Below are 18,880 nucleotides of genomic sequence, written 5' to 3'. Positions count from 1 at the left end.
ATAGGCCTGAATCATTTCAGACAGCACACTCTCCCCCTCCCTAAGAGTAGTGAGTGTTGGGGTGGTTGTGGTTCTAGGCAGATCAGGAACACAGGAACAAATAATCCCCCCAACGCTGATTAGAGATCCTGCAGCCCGAAAGGAAGCCGCTTGCGACTGTGTTCATGAACGCTGGGAGCCAGCACAGACAGCGCAGTGCACCGGAGGGGGAGAGAGAAAGAGAGAGCACCCCCGCACACAGACAGCGGACTTGCCCACCTTCCCTGGGGGGCTTCCACAGTTCTGCAGAGGTTGTGGGGTCAGTTAAAGCTCATCCGGAAAGCAAAAGCATAGAGAAGATAAGGCAGAGTGGCAACAAGCAAACAGACAAACGAATAGTCATTAAAAAACGTGTGTAATCAGTATTCAGCCGAACTATTACCAAGCCAGGGTATGCATTTATACATCGAGGGGCTTTTCTTGTGTGTGTGAAGCGCAGGTGGGAGCAACAGTGTTCAGCAACCAGCGCTGGTCTGTGTTCTGCACTGGATATCCTGCAAGCGACCTGCCATAGTCACTGCATGGGGGAAAAGGGGGCAGCGCTGGGCAAGCCGCAAGACAGCTCAGTTTCAGCCCGAAGGAACTATCCGTCTTTCTACATGGGAGGGCAGATTTAATTCAGGCCTAGGGCAGTGGACACTGCGTTGAGGTTCAGTGCGTTAATGCTGTAACCCAGAGTCATGTCTCTGATCCTTGGCTCTGCCTGAGTGGATATTCAGTTTGCGTTTCATCTGAAAGTATACAAAAACAATAAAAAAACTGTACTATTTCTTTCTTAAATACTGTTTTGTTTTCGTGTTCTTTGTTCTTCCCCGGGTTATGTATTCGATGCTGTTCTCTGTGCATCTTGTTTCTCATCTCTGGCCGCTCGCTGTGTTCTGCCATCTGTATTTCTGTCAGGTTGGGGCCGTGGCGTCTGTGACAGGACAGTTATTCTGGCAAACGACACCGCAGCTCCTGGCAGGATTGCTCTCGAATTATGTTTCACGCAGTGCGGTGCTGAGTGGACAAAAACAAGCAAGTTTTGCTAATCTGCGAGGAGATAAACGAGACTCCCGCTGCACAGCTGTCTGACCCATTTCGGGTTTCATATCTGCACTGCGAACGCTATAATGAATGTGGTTTTCGTGTGATTACGCGCTCGTCCATCACAGGAGACCAGCCAGGGTCACAATAGGGCCCCTCCATCCTGCTCCCCATATTGCAGCACTGTCTCCTGGTTCTAAATGCTGCTGAGCTCTCAGTTACTTGATTCAGCTAATTTGCTAATTAGAGCTTAAAGTACAACAAAAAACATACATAAATTAATCACCTCCCAAGCTGTTTGAACTTTCACCTCTAAATCGTCATCATTGACTCAAGACCTGCAACAATATGGCAGCTAGCCTGAAAACGATGAAAGAGGCCTAATTATCAATCCGATTCTTCAATCAGTGAAAGGTTCAGCTGGGACAAAATCCATTGGACACAGCGGTCCGAGGCCCTGGAATGCAAATCACAGAGCATCATATATACAAGGGGAGACTTTTTAACGCCACAGATGCAGGAGTGGTCTATCCACAGTGTAGTATGGTGCAGTGTGGTACAGTACAGTGTGGTATATTGCGGTACAGTGCTTACAACAATGAAGAAAAGTAATAAACAGAGTGCAGGTTCAGCACACACACAGTAAAGGACCACAGCAACACAGGACCAAGAGACGCTCTATGGGCATTTGGCCGAAGTAGGCTGTGAGATAATGACGTGGAGGAAGTGATTTTTTTTTTATATCGCTCTTACTCTGCGTGTCTGTCCCCGGACCCTGACTCACAATAAGGCACCGAACGCGAAACTGTTAGCAGCTGGTGTGGGCGTGTACTGTAAACAAGCCAGCCTGCCACTCACAGCCAACCCTGAAGTGGCTGGCAGGGCCGCCGAATGAGAGCTTTGGCTGGCATTCTGGAATGTATGAGGCTGCCTGGCGCAACAGTGAAATCTGTCCCCGTCACCCCCACCCCCTGCAGCTGTGGTTCCGGAAGGCCTCTGGGGGGTGGGCCTCTCAAGCAGAACACGCAGAAAAGGCTCACTGGTAAAGCAACACAACAGACATAATCTCTAATCCTCCCTTCAGTCAGAGCAACATCCAGAAGGAATCTGCCCAGCCCTGCCCTGCCCTGCCCTACCCAGCCCTACCCAGCCCATGTGGATATTTGCAACTGATGTGTTAACAAAGTGCTTTTCATTTCCGCCTGATCTCACCACGCACGTCTCTGAAGAGATATTAAAAGTGATTTACTGCCCTACGGCCTGTCACAGGAGGAGGCCGGAGCGGGAGAGGGCCCTGCTGCCCTGCACCAGAGAGCCAGAGCTCTCTCTCCCTGGCATTGCTGGAATACCTTGAGAGGCTATGTGATCAGCAGAGTGCGCGCGCGCACGCGCACACACACACACACACACACACACACACACACACACACACACACACAGAACATATCATGAGTTTGTTTTGTAGGCAAGATAAAAATCCACTCCTCTTTCTAGATAACTCTTTTAAACACTTACCATAAACATGTTTGCCATTATCAATTAAGCTATATTAAGTTTGCTTGGCCTGTTGTAAATCTTAATGAAACTGAATATGATTGTAATTTAATTATGATCACAATCTGGCCAATTTCCATTTTTAAAGCAGGCTAGGTTTTTGTCGGGTCTGTGTTTTAAATATAAACAGCATTTACACAACACTAGAGAGATTTTCACTTCAAATTCAGGCCAGTTTTCATATTGACAGTTAAAGACAGCTGACAGACACACACACACACACACACACACACACACACACAAACAAGTGCATGAATATGAAGACAGTTCCAGCACAAAGACACGCTCACGCGGATCTCGCACTAACGCCCACACACCCGGTGACACACAAATTCTCAGACACACAACTGCGTAGCCAAAGATACAGCACACACTCACAGTCAGTGACACAAACCGTAACAGATAAGAGGGGACTGACAACTGCCCCCAGCATGGACACAATGCTGAGTAAACCAACAATGCATGTGTTTGCTTGTCTACAAAACAAATACCACAAGAAAAATGGCATCCCCTCACACAGCTGCTGCCCCGGGGGGGACGGGGACAGATTCTAGTATTGAACAAACACGTTCTTGGCCTGTGCCTTCACTCAGTGCTAGGTCACTGACATTTTGTAACTTCAACCACACTCAAACAAAACGGATTTATAGGAGCTAAGACAAAAAAATAATTTAAATAAAATTTTAAAAAAATTGTATCCACCTTCTTCTCCAGCCAAGCTATGCGAGATTTTGTGAATGAGTTAAAAGTAAAGACACGCAAAATCATTTTCTATAGGTGTGGAAGAAAAAATACAACAACAAAGCATGAAACAACCCTGGACACAGTAAATGTCCTCACTTCATTGACTCTTTAGGGGAATGTTGCTCCTGGAGTCAAATTAAGTAACAACAGGCATCCAAGTAGACAGCTCTACTGTTCTACAGAAAAGTCTGCTCTGATTAGAGGAACTGGGTTTCTGCTTGTTTTTTATGTACAACAGTGGTTCCCAAACCTGGTCCTGTGGGAGCCCCTACCCTGCTGGTTTATGTTCCAACCCAGCTCTCAATTACTTAATTGAACCCTTAATTGAAGTCATAATTAGCTTACATTTGACTTTTTAAATTGTGTAACTGATACAAAGTCAGTTCCTTAATAAGATAAGTCCCTTATACAATTATACACTTCTACTTAAAACCTCTACTGTTTAAAATAACTAAAAGGTTCTGATTTAGTAAATTATTAATTAAATTAACTGTTCAATTAAGAAATTCAGACCTTGAGAAGGGGGTCCTTCCACTGATGTAGAAGACATGATTTTACACAAGTATTTTCTTGGGGGGGTTCACAAATTATTAACTGACCACTCTGGATGCCTATACTTAAGTATGCCCAGGTTCAACCCCCCCCAACCCACACACACACACGTGCCCCCCCCTCCTCCCTGTTTAATATGCTATATCAGTATCCATATTGCAGACGAGAGTCTTTTCATAATGCCTGTAGGGAAGGAAGGATTCATATTTTAATGGGTGGCCACACATGTGGATATGAGAAAAAAGAAAAAACACTTCACAGACATAGATATGGCTTATTACCATGTGTCGTGTCAGTCTGTAACGTCATTTCATCCTGTTATTCGTTCAAAAACGCCTTAAAAAAAAAAAAAAAAAAAAAAAAACTAACACGGCAGCCCCGAACCAACGGATGTGAAGCACACACACACAAAAATACATTTCCTTATTTACATGGTTTAATAACTGAGCCATTCCGAAAAAGCTGTTTTACTGAATGATAGGGGGGGGGGAAGACGAGGGGAACTGGAGAAGGGTCTGAATCCCATTTTGACCGCTTCTGTGTTTTGTTTCGTTTTTTCAATAAAAAGGCGAGATCAGGAAATACTTTATTTCATTTCTTTGCACCCTGCTGTGGGGTTGGCTTCTCGATAGCTGCACAGCTCTTCATATAATAGCAGTGAGTGACTGCCTGGGCTGGGAGTGTTTGTTTGTCAAGCAGGGGATAAATAACACTCAAGTCTTCAAAGTCCCGAGTCGCACATGAGCGCACCATTACACAGCACCCTTTATCAGGGCCACCCACACACGCAAACACAATTACAACAATTACACACAATATCATAATAACCCAACCACAAACAACAACTTTGCAAGTCATCTGTAAGCGTAGGGGAAGCACGTCTCGCTGCTGTAGATAATGGGGCTGGGTAATAAGCAGCCCTCGTATTTATGACATTAATAATGTATAGGCTCCTTGCTGAAATGTCACAGGAGACTAGGGAGGAGGTGGGGGGGGGGGGAGACATGTAAAACACGGCATGATCCGACACCCAGACCGGTACACTGCGGACCTGAGCGACAGAGGGGCACTTTAGAGGGCACCGCTGCCCCATTGCCACCAGCTCCAGAAGGACCACAACATCTGCTGTAAATGAAGTGTCCCTCTCGGCTCAGGACCCTCCAGTTCACAGGATAGAAAGTCAGCCATAGCCGTCTCCTTTAAATATCAACTTATACAATATCCCCCCCCCCCACACCCCCCGTACGCATATCATGACGCGCAGCTCTAACTATATCCACATTACCATCCCAGCCATCCGGACTGGACGTGTGAGCCTCTGACACGGGTCCGGCTACCGTCACCCCCGCCATCATACCGAGCGGCGCTGTTATTACCAGTATGAAAGCGAGCATTATTTCATATCTCAGCCGAGTGCAGCGTACAGGCAAAGGCAAGCCAGCGGGGAGTGGAGTGGGGGGTTGACAAAAAAATACTCCGCTCACGTCAGGGAAGAGGCATGTTACCCCCCGACACATATTACAGACACCAGACAGCCGCTGTGCGCATTTGACAGCTCAAAATGTCACTGTCTGAGAGAGGGAGAGAGGGAGAGAGAGCGATACAAAACAAATAAGGCGACGTTGCTTTTCGCGGACGGTTTACTCGCCACTCGGTTATAAAGCAGGCGAGTGTGTGTGTGTGTGTGTGTGTGTGTAGGTAACTGTAACGTTGTTAAATGTTGTGTGCTACTACCCGGGAAACAATGTAACGTTGCAGCACGGTTGTTAAATGTTGCAAAATGCTGTGGGTTATTAGGGAGAGAGTGTGTGTGTCTTTATTTTGAGAAGCACTGCGCTGCCCTCTGAACACTGGCTCACACACGGACCACAAGCGGCACAATCACGCTCATCACACACAGCATGCCACGGAGCAGGACGGGCGCTTACTTGCCGAGCTCTTCGTACAGCTGGTACTCGTCGGTGAAGCGCGTGCAGGTTGTCGTGGCCATGTCTGCTGTCGTCGCGGGGTGCGTTTCTATGGCGCTACAGCTGTCTTCTGTTCGCTATTAATAAATGCGCGCTGGGCTGGCGGCTCTCCGGTTCCGCAGGCGGCTGCTCGGTTGTACCTGCTACTAGCAGATATGCATTCAAGTAAAAGAGAGGTTTGCTAGCTGGCTACCTGACACTCTCTCTCTCTCTCTCTCTCTCGTCTCTCCCTCCCTCTCTCTCTCCCTCTCTCTCTGTCGCTCCACAGCGCCTCCCTGTCGCCGCCTGTCGGCCGCCCCTGTCAGTGCGTGCGTGGGCCGGGATCTGTAGTTCACGGCGCGGTATTTCCTTTTGGGGCCTAATATGAGAAAAAGAAATGAAATACAAATGCCAGTCCGATTTAAATAAGTCAATACACGGAGCGCAACGAGAGAGCGAAGCCTTCAATGTAGCAATAAACGCTCTAAACATGCTTTTGAAAAAGAAAATGAACACCTGGCTTGTAGTAAATGACAGAGTAAAGAAAGTTAATCTGTCCAACTCTCGACCACACAAACCCTGTCACACAAGACGTGTCCTGTCCCTCTCTCTCTGTCACACAAGACGTGTCCTGTCACACGCACCCTGTCCCTCTCTCTCTGTCACACAAGACGTGTCCTGTCACACGCACCCTGTCCCTCTCTCTCTGTCACACAAGACGTGTCCTGTCACACGCACCCTGTCCCTCTCTCTCTGTCACACAAGACGTGTCCTGTCACACGCACCCTGTCCCTCTCTCTCTGTCACACAAGACGTGTCCTGTCCCTCTCTCTCTGTCACACAAGACGTGTCCTGTCACACGCACCCTGTCCCTCTCTCTCTGTCACACAAGACGTGTCCTGTCCCTCTCTCTCTGTCACACAAGACGTGTCCTGTCCCTCTCTCTCTGTCACACAAGACGTGTCCTGTCACACGCACCCTGTCCCTCTCTCTCTGTCACACAAGACGTGTCCTGTCACACGCACCCTGTCCCTCTCTCTCTGTCACACAAGACGTGTCCTGTCCCTCTCTCTCTGTCACACAAGACGTGTCCTGTCACACGCACCCTGTCCCTCTCTCTCTGTCACACAAGACGTGTCCTGTCCCTCTCTCTCTGTCACACAAGACGTGTCCTGTCACACGCACCCTGTCCCTCTCTCTCTGTCACACAAGACGTGTCCTGTCACACGCACCCTGTCCCTCTCTCTCTGTCACACACACACCCTGTCCCTCTCTGACACACAAACCCTGACACATAATACATGTCCTGTCACACACACCCTGTCCCTCTCTCCCTGTCACACAATACATGTCCTGTCACACACGCTTGTCCCTCTCTGAAACACAAACCCTGTCACACAATACGTGTCCTATCACACACACCCTGTCCCTATAGTCCATATAATGTAGATTTTATTTATTGCCCTGTGTTATGAAAGGCAATTGTAACTGTAATTTAGTAGCTTTAGCCCTTGATCGTGTGCTGCACCCCTGTTGCTGTAGTTGATTGTGTGAATAAACCCATGTACCTGTGCTCAGGTGTCTGTGGTGCATTCCTTGAGATTCTGCCTAACCTGCACAGGGAGAAGGAGGATTTGCGAGCCCCATCACGCTGTAAATAAAATATCTAGTGAAATTAGTGATTCAGTGTGCATGTACCCCAGTGGCACTGTCACACACACACACACACTGTTACAACACGTTCTGACATGTTCCCATGTTCTCAGTGTCTAGGAGAGTTAGAGGAGTATTGTCCAGGGTGGAGAGGAGAGCGATTCCCCAGAGGACGAGTAAGCAGCCTCGTCTCTATGACGCTTAACAGGGAAGAGGAACAGAGGGGAACAGTGGGGCTCTGTTGCAGACAAGGCCACAGTTTATGTATCCATGTCAACTCAGATAAAATAAATGAAAAAATAATATATATATGTATGTATATATATAAACACATAAAATATGCAATGTATTACTTAAAGGTTCTTCATAAATTACTCAGCAGGTTAATAAATAAATCAGGGTTTTGAAGCGATTTTTTTTGGTTCGAGAACAAAGAGTTCCAAATCCCGAAATAGCATTCACCTGCAGGGCCAGTTTGCTCTCTCTGTGAGATTAAAACTATCAACAACAATACAATATTAATATTCTACCTAAAACACAAAACCACCCCCCCTCCCTCTCCCAGAATCGTAATTAAAATACATACTTATAGAGCGTTTTCTTTATCTTTTACTCGATCTGATTAGGGAGTTGAAATCCCACTCACGCACACACGAGGGGACTTGGCTCAGGTTATTTTTATTCCAGAATATATGTATATATAAAAATAAATGCAGAAAAGTGTAAACTGCCTATGCGCGTAAATAGAAATCTCCCGTTTGTCTCCGGTGTACATCAGACTCGACACCTGTCCCGAGAAATTAAAAATAAGCATTAACGAAAAATACATGCTAGCTTCACGGTGTGCAGAGCCGGAGCCGGACCACCCGTCAGGCGGCACAGGGCAGTGCAGGGCAGGCAAGGTGCCCACACTGAAGACACGATGCGCATGTTGATGTCGGTCTCTGGTGGAGAGCTGAGCTCACTGCAACACGGGAGTGTCCGACGGAGGCTCTTCCACTGCCTCGGTCGCCGTAGGAAAGGTGGCTGCCTTCCCGCATCGTGTCCTACTACGTTAAAAGCGTTACGTCTGGAGTACGAGTGCCAACACGCCCTTCTCCTTCTGCGCAAACGTATATTGGTGCTTTGGAGATAGTCTATCAGACTGTAGTCAGGAGAGGAGCAGGGACAAGGGGAGGGAAACCCGAGGTAGTCAGTACACAACCCCCCACACTTCCAACACAAACACAACTCGGCTTTAAAATCAAGTTTGAATTTTATTTCCATTAAATACAAATACAATTTAAAAATACCAAAAGGTCAAACAGGCTGTACTGTTCACATGCCCCGGCACGCCACTCCTGCCCCAAACCACTGCCCTCATTGCCCCAGTCCTGCGCCCCACTGCTGCTCTCCTGTTACAGGCTCACACCCCCTGCAGTCAACTGGGGGGTGGGGGTGCTGCCGCCGATTAGAGGCCATAGTCATTTTTAGTGGGTAGTTTGGAATGTCTAATTACAATTATAATCGTAAATCTTGAAAAACTACTCACTTCTAAATCTAAATCCCCATCCCAGGCCCTAAAGCGCGTCCCAGGTGTGTGTGTGTTTTTTTTTTTTTTTATTACATGTGATGTCCTCTTAGATTTCTCAGGGACACCGGCCACCATCCCCCTGCTTCATTAAGCCCTCCCTCACTGCTTCCCCGGCAGCTGCCCTGCAAACGGGGGGGAGATGATGCCCCATCCTCCGGCCACGGAACTCCGGAGCGCCGTCCAACGGAAGCAGAACACGGAGATGGAATCCTCCACAGTGCCCCCCCAGCTCTCAGGCCTGAACACTAGCTGTAGTGGGTTGGGTTTCTTTTTGTTAATACAGCCGGGGGAAGAGCTGTGGTCCTGGAGGGAATGGGGTGGAGGGGGGCTGGCTCAATTTCCCACTCCACCCCAGCTCTTGACTGGCCACTGGTTTAGCATGTTTAGATCTTCAGCTGGGGTTTTCATAATGGAACACAAGTTGGCAGCGGGAGAGAATGTCTGAACTGATGTCATTTATTTAATTTATATATATATATATATATATATATATGAGCTCTTGAACATGTACAGTTCTGTAATCAAGCAAATGGTATTGGAGGAAAAGGAAAAAAAAAAAAATCTTAGCCAGGCAGGCGAACCTCAGAGCTCAGCCACTCACAAAAAAACAAGAGCGAGAGAAAGAGGGAGAGGGAGAGAGCAAGCGAGATAGAGAGAGAAAGAAAGCGAGCAAGCGAGTGAGAGAGAGTGAGTAAGCGAGCGAAAGAGAGAGAGAAAGAGAAAGGATTCAGTCCAGTCAGCTGGACCCAGACAGACAGACTAACACCCCAGCCAGGAGGGAGCAGTACTCTGTCCGTCTGCCTGTGTGTCAAGCGCGTCCTGTGCAGTCCGGTGTGTCTGCCCTCAGAACTGCACGGCGCTTGGCGGGATGTTGAACATGGCAGGGTCGAACTCCTGGCCTTTGAAGGGGGAGCCCTCTGCGTCCCAGCCCTTCTTCAGCATGTTGTGCACCTTCTGCAACACAACACAAGCGCACACACACATTTGTTTAGTGTATGCGAGGGATGTTGGTTTTTCGTCACGTCTCCACACGGGCTGTCAAACATGCTAAGCAGAAATGGGGTAGACAGAACCTACAGTGCCCCACAGAGTGCTAGGCCTGGTTCCCACAGGAGCGCTCTCTCACCCAGTGAATTTAATGGTTTCTCCCAGTTTAGGATTATTCACAGGTATCACATTTTAACTTTTACAACTCATAACCCGAGATACACTAAACTCCCTCGAGACACGGGACCCCCAGCAACACTTTGGGAGTCTGGAGAGTCTTATATTCCTTCACCTCATCACTTAATCGGGACCTCTGAGGAGCCGAAGGCTGTCTGTTATAGCTTTTGGTGCAAACAAAATACAGGAGTTAATACTTAAATGTTAATGAATTAATGAGCTGGTGCTTAATGTCCACTGCAGGGTAAGACAAGGAACCTCCCCGCCCTGCGTACCGTCTCGTGGCTCTGCGGCAGGCCCTGCAGTTTCTGGTGGTAGTCAAAGGTGAGCCGGTCCAGCACGGCATGCTCCTCTTCGTCCACCGTAGCCATGGAGCGCTCGCGGTTGATCCGGTTCACATCGATCTGCTGCTCCCCTTCCAGCACTGCCGACCACCAGAACTCCCCGCTCTTACTGAGGGACAGCTATGGGACAGAGAGCGCTGCAGGGTAGAGCAATGTGCTGCAGTGCGTAGTACTGTGATGCTGTAGTGTACTACAATGTCTTACAGGGTGTAGTACAGTGTGTCGCAGTCTGTTTGTATCAGTGTTGCGCAGTGGGCGCGAGTGTGTCATCTCACCAGCACACAGCGGCCCGGCTCCAGGCTCCACAGCGAGGTCTCCGTGTTGATCTTGTGGGTCAGCGCTCCCTCCATCAGCACCCGCTCCCCTCCCCCCTCCAGCACAGCCACACGTATATGGCCTGGCTGCAGACTCACGGACACCTGGGGGGAGCAAAAGGAGTGTGAGTTGCAAAATCAGAGCCAAACCCCACCCCACCTCAGGGCACTGAGCCCCCAACCTGCCCCAGTCTCTCACTGTACTCCTCTCTCACTCTCTCTTTCCCCCAGTGTTTTTTCTCTGCCTCTGTATCTCCACATATCTGTATCTTTATTTCCCTCTCTCCCCCTCTGTGCCAGTGTGCCCCACTCTCTCTGCCTCTCTGTACCTGTTTGCCCTTGCGCACTGTGCTGGGGACATGCACTTTGACCTCCACATCAGTGTAGTCCTGAGACCAGGTGTAGTTGTCTCTCACGGCGCCGTTGTAGCTGTCAGGGTTTGCCTGGAACTGCTCCTGCACCCTGTGGACACAGTCAGGGTTACTGAGCATTATATACACATGCACACGCACGTGCACACACCCCACGCGCACACACACACACACAGTCAGGGTTACTGAGAATTACACACACAGACACATATAAATAGTCAGGGTTACTGAGCAATAAACCATATTCACATTGAAACAACTGCCGTCAATTTGGCATCAATTTGGCATAAAAAAATGTGCCGGCAAGGTCTGTGTGAATGGAGCAGGACGCATCAATTCCTTGCGTGTCAACGCATTGCGTCAGCTAACTGACGTAACCAATCAGAATAGGGGCACATTTTTGTGACTCAAACACAAAGGTTAAGCCACCTTTGACCAAGAACTTGTGACCATAATGAGAAACAGACAGGGTCATTAGAAATGGCTGAAAATAATATAGTTGCAGCAATTGCAGTGTTATTGATGAACCAACAGGTTGGCGTATGTAATACTAACTATTGTCACACATATGCCAGATCTTATATACCAATAAATCATGCAAAATATATTATCTCTATACAGGCAAACGTGTTACCCTCTCACACTGGGTTTGTTTCAAACTGTTTGTTTGCTTTGAAACAATGTATCAGTCAGTGCGCTGCTGTTCACACTTGCCTTGTGTACAAACATGCTCAGTTCATAACTCGGGTTGGTCATTGTGGTTCACTTCCGTGTTTCCGTGGACTCATATTGCAATAGTCAAGTGAGCTTGTTTTGTTTTGTATGAATAAAACACTGGATATTTACATTTTACATGATTAGTGCATATACAAAATGGCAGCATAACGTGTACAATAACAAATGCATATGACAGTAGTAAAGTAAGTAACTACATGCAGTAGTCTAACACATTTGACAGTCTAGACTTCTGATACAACCAAATATACATGGGCGCGTTCACGTTTTGCAGGATGTGCGCAGATCTGACCAGCAAAGCAATTCAGTTTCACAATCTGTGACGATTGTCTGTATCATTAGCCCTTTCAATATTTAAACACACTGTGTGCAGTTACTGAACACAACAATTTGCTGCTATACTTGTGACTATTACAATCAGTGCACGTTGCGCTGTAGAATGGTGATTGTTTTGCCTATATACAAATACACAGATCAGCCATAACATTATGACCACTGACAGGTGATAATCTCGTTATCATGGCACCTGTCAGTGGGTGGGATATATTAGGCAGCAAGTGAACATTTTGTCCTCAAAGTTGATGTGTTAGAAGCAGGAAAAATGGGCAGCGTAAGGATCTGAGCGACTTTGACAAGGGCCAAATTGTGATGGCTAGACGACTGGGTCAGAGCATCTCCAAAACTGCAGCTCTTGTGGGGTGTTCCCGGTCTGCAGTGCTCAGTACCTATCAAAAGTGGTCCAAGGAAGGAAAAGCGGTGAACCGGCGACAGGGTCATGGGCGGCCAAGGCTCATCGATGCACGTGGGGAGCGAAGGCTGGCCCGTGTGGTCCGATCCAACAGACGAGCTACTAAAGCTCAAATTGCTGAAAAAGTGAATGCTGGTTCTGATAGAAAGGTGTCAGAACACACAGTGCATTGCAGTTTGTTGCGTATGGGGCTGCGTAGCCGCAGACCAGTCAGGGTGCCCATGCTGACCCCTGTCCACTGCCGAAAGCACCTACAATGGGCACGTGAGCATCAGAACTGGACCACGGAGCAATGGAAGAAGGTGGCCTGGTCTGATGAATCACGAGTTCAAGGTGTTGACTTGGCCTCCAAATTCCCCAGATCTCAATCCAATCGCGCATCTGTGGGATGTGCTGGACAAACAAGTCCGATCCATGGAGGCCCCACCTCGCAACTTACAGGACTTAAAGGATCTGCTGCTAACATCTTGGCGCCAGATACCACAGCACACCTTCAGAGGTCTAGTGGAGTCCATGCCTCGACGGGTCAGGGCTGTTTTGGCGGCAAAAGGGGGACCTACACAATATTAGGCAGGTGGTCATAATGTTATGGCTTATCAGTACAAATAAGCTCACACGCAGCATCTTTCAATAAAATTGTACGTTCTGATGTATTAACTTCAATTTGCATTATTTTCCATTTCGAAACTGGTCACATTCAAGTTTTCCAATCGAACCGAACTCAATTATTTTGCCAAATGGACGGAGACCAACTCTTTCATTGTCTCAGTTTGTTTCGGTTTTGCCAATCAAAATTTGTTCACACTTCTCCAAAAGAACCGAACTGCACTGAATACGAAAAAAACCTCTAGTGTGAACGAGCCTTTAGACTGCATTACAGTGACACTGTTGGTAGTTTGTTTCGAATTATTTAATTTGATTTTAATGTGTGAATGGATCCTTGCCGGCAATTTCCCGGCATTCAAAGTCAGTGTGAATGGGGGGAAACAGGAAAAAACAGGCAAAAGTTGCTGGCAAATTTCCAGCATTTCAGTGTGGAAAACACACACAATCACTTACTTGTCTGGATTGCTGGGGTCTGCACTGGGCTCAGTGTGGGCCCCATCTGCTGGGATGTTGGCGTCAGCGCAGGCAGCCTCTACACAGGGAGGAGAAGTTTGCTCCTGTTTTGTGGGGGTGGTCTGCACAGGTTCCTCCTTTGGTTGGACCAGAACCTCCTTTTCAGGCTCAGACTTTACGATCACCTCCACCACGACAGGGGGAGCCTGCCTCCTCTCCCTCAACCGCTCCCTCTCCTCCGCCTCCAGTGCACTCCTCGACCGGTCCTGGACTGCCATTTGCTCAAACAGCCTGAAGGTCTGGAGAAGAGAAAGAGATGGCGAGTTATACACTATGGCTGTACTTCATTACAGGATGATGTGCTGTCTGAATGCGCCGGTGGCGCTTGCTGATGACGCTATCTTGGAATATACCAGGATTGAAACCGAGAGGGAGAGCCAGAAAGAGAAAGGGCACAGAAATGAGAGAACGGAGAAAGAATAAGTTAGGGCTTCAGAAAGAGAGATGCAGATGAAGGAATGAAAGGAGAGGGAAGTGAATGGGCTGGGCATCCTACACAGCGTCTTCTGGTATTGGATCCATCTGGAGTGCTCAGTACTAAAACAAACTGAATGATCTTCTCTGTTGGGCCTCTAGAACATTCTCAGGATTAAAACATATTTCATAAAATGGTTTATATCATGCTCCCATTGTCTACGGAAGCGGAGAAAAGTCTAACAGAAAACATTCATTTTTTTTGGTGAAACTCAGACCATTATATATGTATAGTAATCCCGCAAGAGCTGATTTCCTGGAAAACTTTGTATAGGCAAGAATCATGCAAATCGGGGAACATTATCACAGCAAACAATGGAAATGTAGGCATATTTTATACACCTCTATTACCCAAGGTAACAAAATGAAGATGTTTCAGTCAATACTTTATTCATACAGCTTGTTTTTTTTAGGTATTCCATATAAGCAAAATAAAACATCCCATTGTAGTTTAAAATAATCTCGAGCAGTAATCATGTTTTTATTTTTTTTTTCAAGCACATGGTTTATGTAGGCTACATGCGTTTTATTTTACTAAGTTAACCTTTCAGTAAAATAGCACCTTAATCATAAATCCAATTAAAGGAACTGCATCTGACTTAAGGTAAATATTTTTATTTATTTAATTGTAGTAGTAAAAAAAAAAAATGGTTACACATAATAAACACACAGCAGTATAGAACATAGTAACGTAACATTTACATCTGGCAGGTGGGGGTCAGGGCTGTTTTTCAGAAGACATTTTATATTAATGAAATGATCTGTGTACGCATACATTTTGTGTTTCATATTCATCATATAGCATCTTGCACATCTGTAAATGCACCCTTATGGTTTAACACAGGGGTCTCCAACCCTGGTCATGGAGAGCTCCTATCCAGCAGGTTTTGGAGATCACCTTTCTATCACCACTAAACACCTGAAAGTATTTAATTCAAAACCATTATGCAGGTGGTTTGGTAAATTCAGTCATTTAGAAACCATTGGAGCAATCATCTGAACACCTGCTGAGTTCAAGAAATCCCTTGGTTGAGTTGCTTAAATGATTGATAACTCCCATGTGTTCCCAGTATTTACAAATTGTTAAGGTGACCTATATGATTAAGTGGATTGGGGCTCTTCAGGACCAGTGCTGGGGGTCACTGGTTTAACAATGTTCTGGACCAATGCCCCAGCCGAGCCGGCCTGGTGCGGGTCAGGTGTTTTTCCACTGCACTACCCGAGCTGAGGTTAATGACGTCACACGCTGTGGACGTCGAGTGACGTGCATGACGCTGAACGATAGGCGGGTTTTTCAAAGAAGGATCTTGAACGTGATGACGAGTTAATTTATCTCCTCCCCCTGGCCCGGCTGTACGGCCTGCAACTCAGTTTCCCATGGAGCCAAAGGGTGACGCGTCACAACTTCCTCAGCTGCTCTCAAACGATCTTCATTAATTAAGTTTTACCAAGATAACAGATGCATTTAAAATAGACTTCAGTTCTTGGTCGTGCACTTTGGGTCTGGCAATTATGACTGCTTGCTGCCCTCAATTTTATATTTCTATGACGTGCAATTATATTAGTCCTACAATTCAGGAGTCGCAAAAAATAACTTTGCATTCATTGTTCAAGTGCATGCACGTGAAATGAAACTAAATGACGGCGTGTCCAGCGAAGCGCATTTCTGGTTTAATTATAGATGCATCACAAGCATTTGGTAAAATAATCTCCTGCCGGGGCTCTGCTTTCTCCGGCTCGGATGTGCGTTTATAAACCGCGTACCTGGCATCGCGGAGGGATCACGGGGTATAAATAGTTACTGTGGCTCTCGTTTCCACCCGGCCGAAAGCGGTAGACAAAACACAGCGGCAGCGCTCGGACACGCAGCGCGGGCAAAACCAGTCCGGATCATATCTCGGCGGGTTTACCTACCTTCAGGACCATCTTCTCGGCCACCCCCGGGGGGAAGCCCATGCGGTCCTCGGGGCTCTGCAGCAGTCTGTAGAAGTCCGTCTTGCGGTAGAGGAAGCCGAAGTAGACCTGCAGAAACTGCTGTATGTTTCCGACGTGCTGCAGTATCCCGAGCAGAGCGTTGTCGTACAGCTCCGTCATCTCCCCCGAGGAGGCCATGGCCCGGCCCGTGTGATGGACGCCCCTGCGCACAGACGCCGCTCTCCCGCCGGCGGTGAAGCTGTCTTTGCTCGGGTGTGTTGCGCTGCTGCACTGGGTGCCGTTGTGTTGTGTTGTTGTGTTGTGCTGTCTGTCCCGTCCGCGCCTCGCGTTTTCCCGTCCGTGTGGAAACAAGAGCCGCAGTCACTTCGTTCTGTCACGCAAACCCCTCCGCACACGACACATTCACAGACCGCTGCTGTAACGGTGCCCTGATTTTAAAAATAAATCGTTCATTTTTAACGTGAAACTCAATATAAATATTAGGCTATATCAACCAAATCATAAGACCATAAATCAGTAAAATACAAAATATTCTGGAACTCACAACGTAATGTTTAAGAAAACTGCCCCCCCCCCAAAAAAAAAAAAAAATCTGCGCTGCTCCGCCAATGGGATCGGGGGATTCTGCAGATCTGCGCAGATCTGTGGAAATCGGCGCTACAAGAACGCGACCATCGTTGTAACTCCTTATTGTCCCTGTTGTAAGTGTTCCCACAATCCAATGCGTGACTCAAGATGGCGGCGTCCTTGTGCATTGGAGGTGTCGTTCTCTCGGTGAGAGAGCCTTCAGAAATTAGTCAATCTGCTTTCACAATTAAGCTTATTAATTACAGTTCAAGTTCGGATAAATTAAATATCAAGCGGGTATAACAACTCAAATGTCTTAGTGTTTAATAATAAATGGGGGTCATCCGTTTAGAATAGCCGAGCTGCGTTATATTGTTGCTCTAAAAATAGTAATTGGTACCGAGATACGTGTTCATAATTTGTGTAGCGTGTCTTATATTTGCATTTGAAGTTTTTCATGGGCTGTTCTGCAATAAGGTTAACCTGTTGACACGTTGTGGTCGAGGTGCAGCGACTCCCGAATCGACATAGTGAAGAGTCTCGGAACCAGATTTCCAATGGCATCCCCAGTCCCGGTGACTGATCGATCTCTCTCTCTCTCTCAGGGCCCGGTGACCCGACTCGGATGTATAGTGTTGTCCCGTCCCGGTACACGAGCAATCCAGACCAGCGCGGTTTGCTTGAAGGTAAGATCGCATTATTCTCTCTAGGGCCGAATGAATGTCAAACCTCTAAGATGCCATGGGTTCATAAGTTTACTCTACTTTAGAGAGTAATGTTTATTCAGCTGAATGAATCACTGACGGGCAGTAGGTTTCAGGTATAACTGCCTGTGTGTGGGTGGGAGCGAGTCTGTCCCTTATTGTATTTGACAACTGTCTCCTCTCTCCCCCATCTCTCATTTTCTCTCTTCTCTATACCCTTGCCCTGCCATCTCCCCCTCCTTGCGCTCTCTCTGTCTGTCTCTGTGCAGAACCGTGCTGCGCGGGTGCGAGTGGGGAAGGGCGATAGGCCGGTGACATACGAGCATGCCCTGCGCCCCCATGACATCGGCCACCGGAAGGGCTGGCTCTCCCAGCACACCAGTGAGTCTGCAGCCCTGTCCAGCACACACACTATACTCCCGCAGTCTGACTAAAAAGACCACCTACCAGTAATAATAATTAACCATAATAATGAATAATACAGTGGGGGAGGAGATTGGAGGCTACAAGGACTTCCACACTCCATTCTAATCCCTGCACACTCCCCTCCCTCGCGTATCGCGCCGGGCCAGCCGCCTCACCCTCACTCCTCTTGCCCCCCCCTAGGTAACCTGTGCGGGGAGGAGGGCGCGGCGGACCGGGTCGTGGAGGACGTGTTCGTGCGGCGCTTCATCTTCGGCACGTTCCACGGCTGCCTGGCCAACGAGCTCATCATCAAGCGCCGCGGCAACCTGCTGCTCATCTGCGCCCTCATGCTGCAGAAGCTGCCGCCCCAGAAGTTCTACTTCCTGGTGGGCTACACCGAGGCGCTGCTCTCGCACTTCTACAAGTGTCCCGTCAAGATGGAGGTGCAGACGCTGGAGCAGCCAGTCGTGTACAAGTACCTCTGAGCTGCGGCGGCCCGTGGGGTGGGGTGGGAAGGGGGTATTCGGCTGGGGGCGATAGTTCAGCGCGGGCTAACGCTAGTCCTGGAGAGCCACTGTGTTGTGAACTAAAGTGCTTTCCTGCAGCCTGCACCTCTTTCATGGGGTGAGGGGCACAGGGTCACTGATGCATGGCAAGAGAGAGGGAAAAAAAGACTATACCTGTACAGCACTGACTGGCTCAGCACACCTGCAGACATAGAGCTCCCACTTCAGCATAGGGATGGGGGCCACACAGCCAGGCTAGCGTGACAGAGCATGTTGCCCTGCAGGAGGCTGGTGTGACGCGATGTACAGAGCACTACCTGGGCTCTTTGCTGGTGTGGGGAGAGGCAGAGAAGGGGTAATAAAACCGTTCCAAATTTGCAGAATGTAGATCGTCATTTTGGTTTTGT

General features: G+C 48.0%; 3 protein-coding genes across 17 annotated transcripts in view; 1 reads left to right on the top strand and 2 right to left on the bottom strand.

Moving 5' to 3' along the window:
- The window catches only part of camk2b2 (calcium/calmodulin-dependent protein kinase (CaM kinase) II beta 2), a 63,322-nt gene extending 57,189 nt beyond the window's left edge, over positions 1-6,133 (bottom strand). For 4 of the 14 annotated variants that reach the window (XM_066714278.1, XM_066714274.1, XM_066714276.1 and 1 more), the window contains exon 1: positions 5,844-6,130. In XM_066714278.1, coding sequence (XP_066570375.1) covers positions 5,844-5,905 — 62 coding nt within the window. In that variant the 5' untranslated portion in view covers positions 5,906-6,130. Of the gene's footprint in view, positions 1-5,843 lie in introns of all 14 variants that reach the window. The other 10 variants (XM_066714280.1, XM_066714277.1, XM_066714279.1 and 7 more) reach the window with 5 other exon arrangements.
- A 2,617-nt stretch (positions 6,134-8,750) lies between these two features.
- nudcd3 (NudC domain containing 3) lies at positions 8,751-16,468 on the bottom strand. The gene is made up of 6 exons (XM_066714268.1): positions 16,271-16,468; positions 13,823-14,121; positions 11,239-11,371; positions 10,871-11,014; positions 10,527-10,715; positions 8,751-10,041 (listed from the first exon to the last, which is right to left on the bottom strand). The coding sequence occupies exons 1-6, from the start codon at positions 16,466-16,468 to the stop codon at positions 9,931-9,933; spliced, it is 1,074 nt and encodes a 357-aa protein (XP_066570365.1). The 3' UTR covers positions 8,751-9,930.
- mrps24 (mitochondrial ribosomal protein S24) lies at positions 16,408-18,856 on the top strand. Of its 2 annotated transcripts, none has more exons than XM_066714271.1 (4): positions 16,408-16,543; positions 17,464-17,544; positions 17,832-17,943; positions 18,169-18,856. In XM_066714271.1, the coding sequence occupies exons 1-4, from the start codon at positions 16,484-16,486 to the stop codon at positions 18,450-18,452; spliced, it is 537 nt and encodes a 178-aa protein (XP_066570368.1). In that variant the 5' UTR covers positions 16,408-16,483; the 3' UTR covers positions 18,453-18,856. The 2 variants fall into 2 exon arrangements, with proteins under 2 accessions (XP_066570368.1, XP_066570369.1); XM_066714272.1 differs by lacking the exon at positions 16,408-16,543 and adding an exon at positions 16,976-17,065.
- Positions 18,857-18,880: the final 24 nt, after the last annotated feature.

Source organism: Amia ocellicauda, chromosome 9 (assembly GCF_036373705.1).
Source record: "Amia ocellicauda isolate fAmiCal2 chromosome 9, fAmiCal2.hap1, whole genome shotgun sequence".
Taxonomy (NCBI): domain Eukaryota; kingdom Metazoa; phylum Chordata; class Actinopteri; order Amiiformes; family Amiidae; genus Amia; species Amia ocellicauda.
This window is presented reverse-complemented; position numbering and strand designations above follow the sequence as displayed.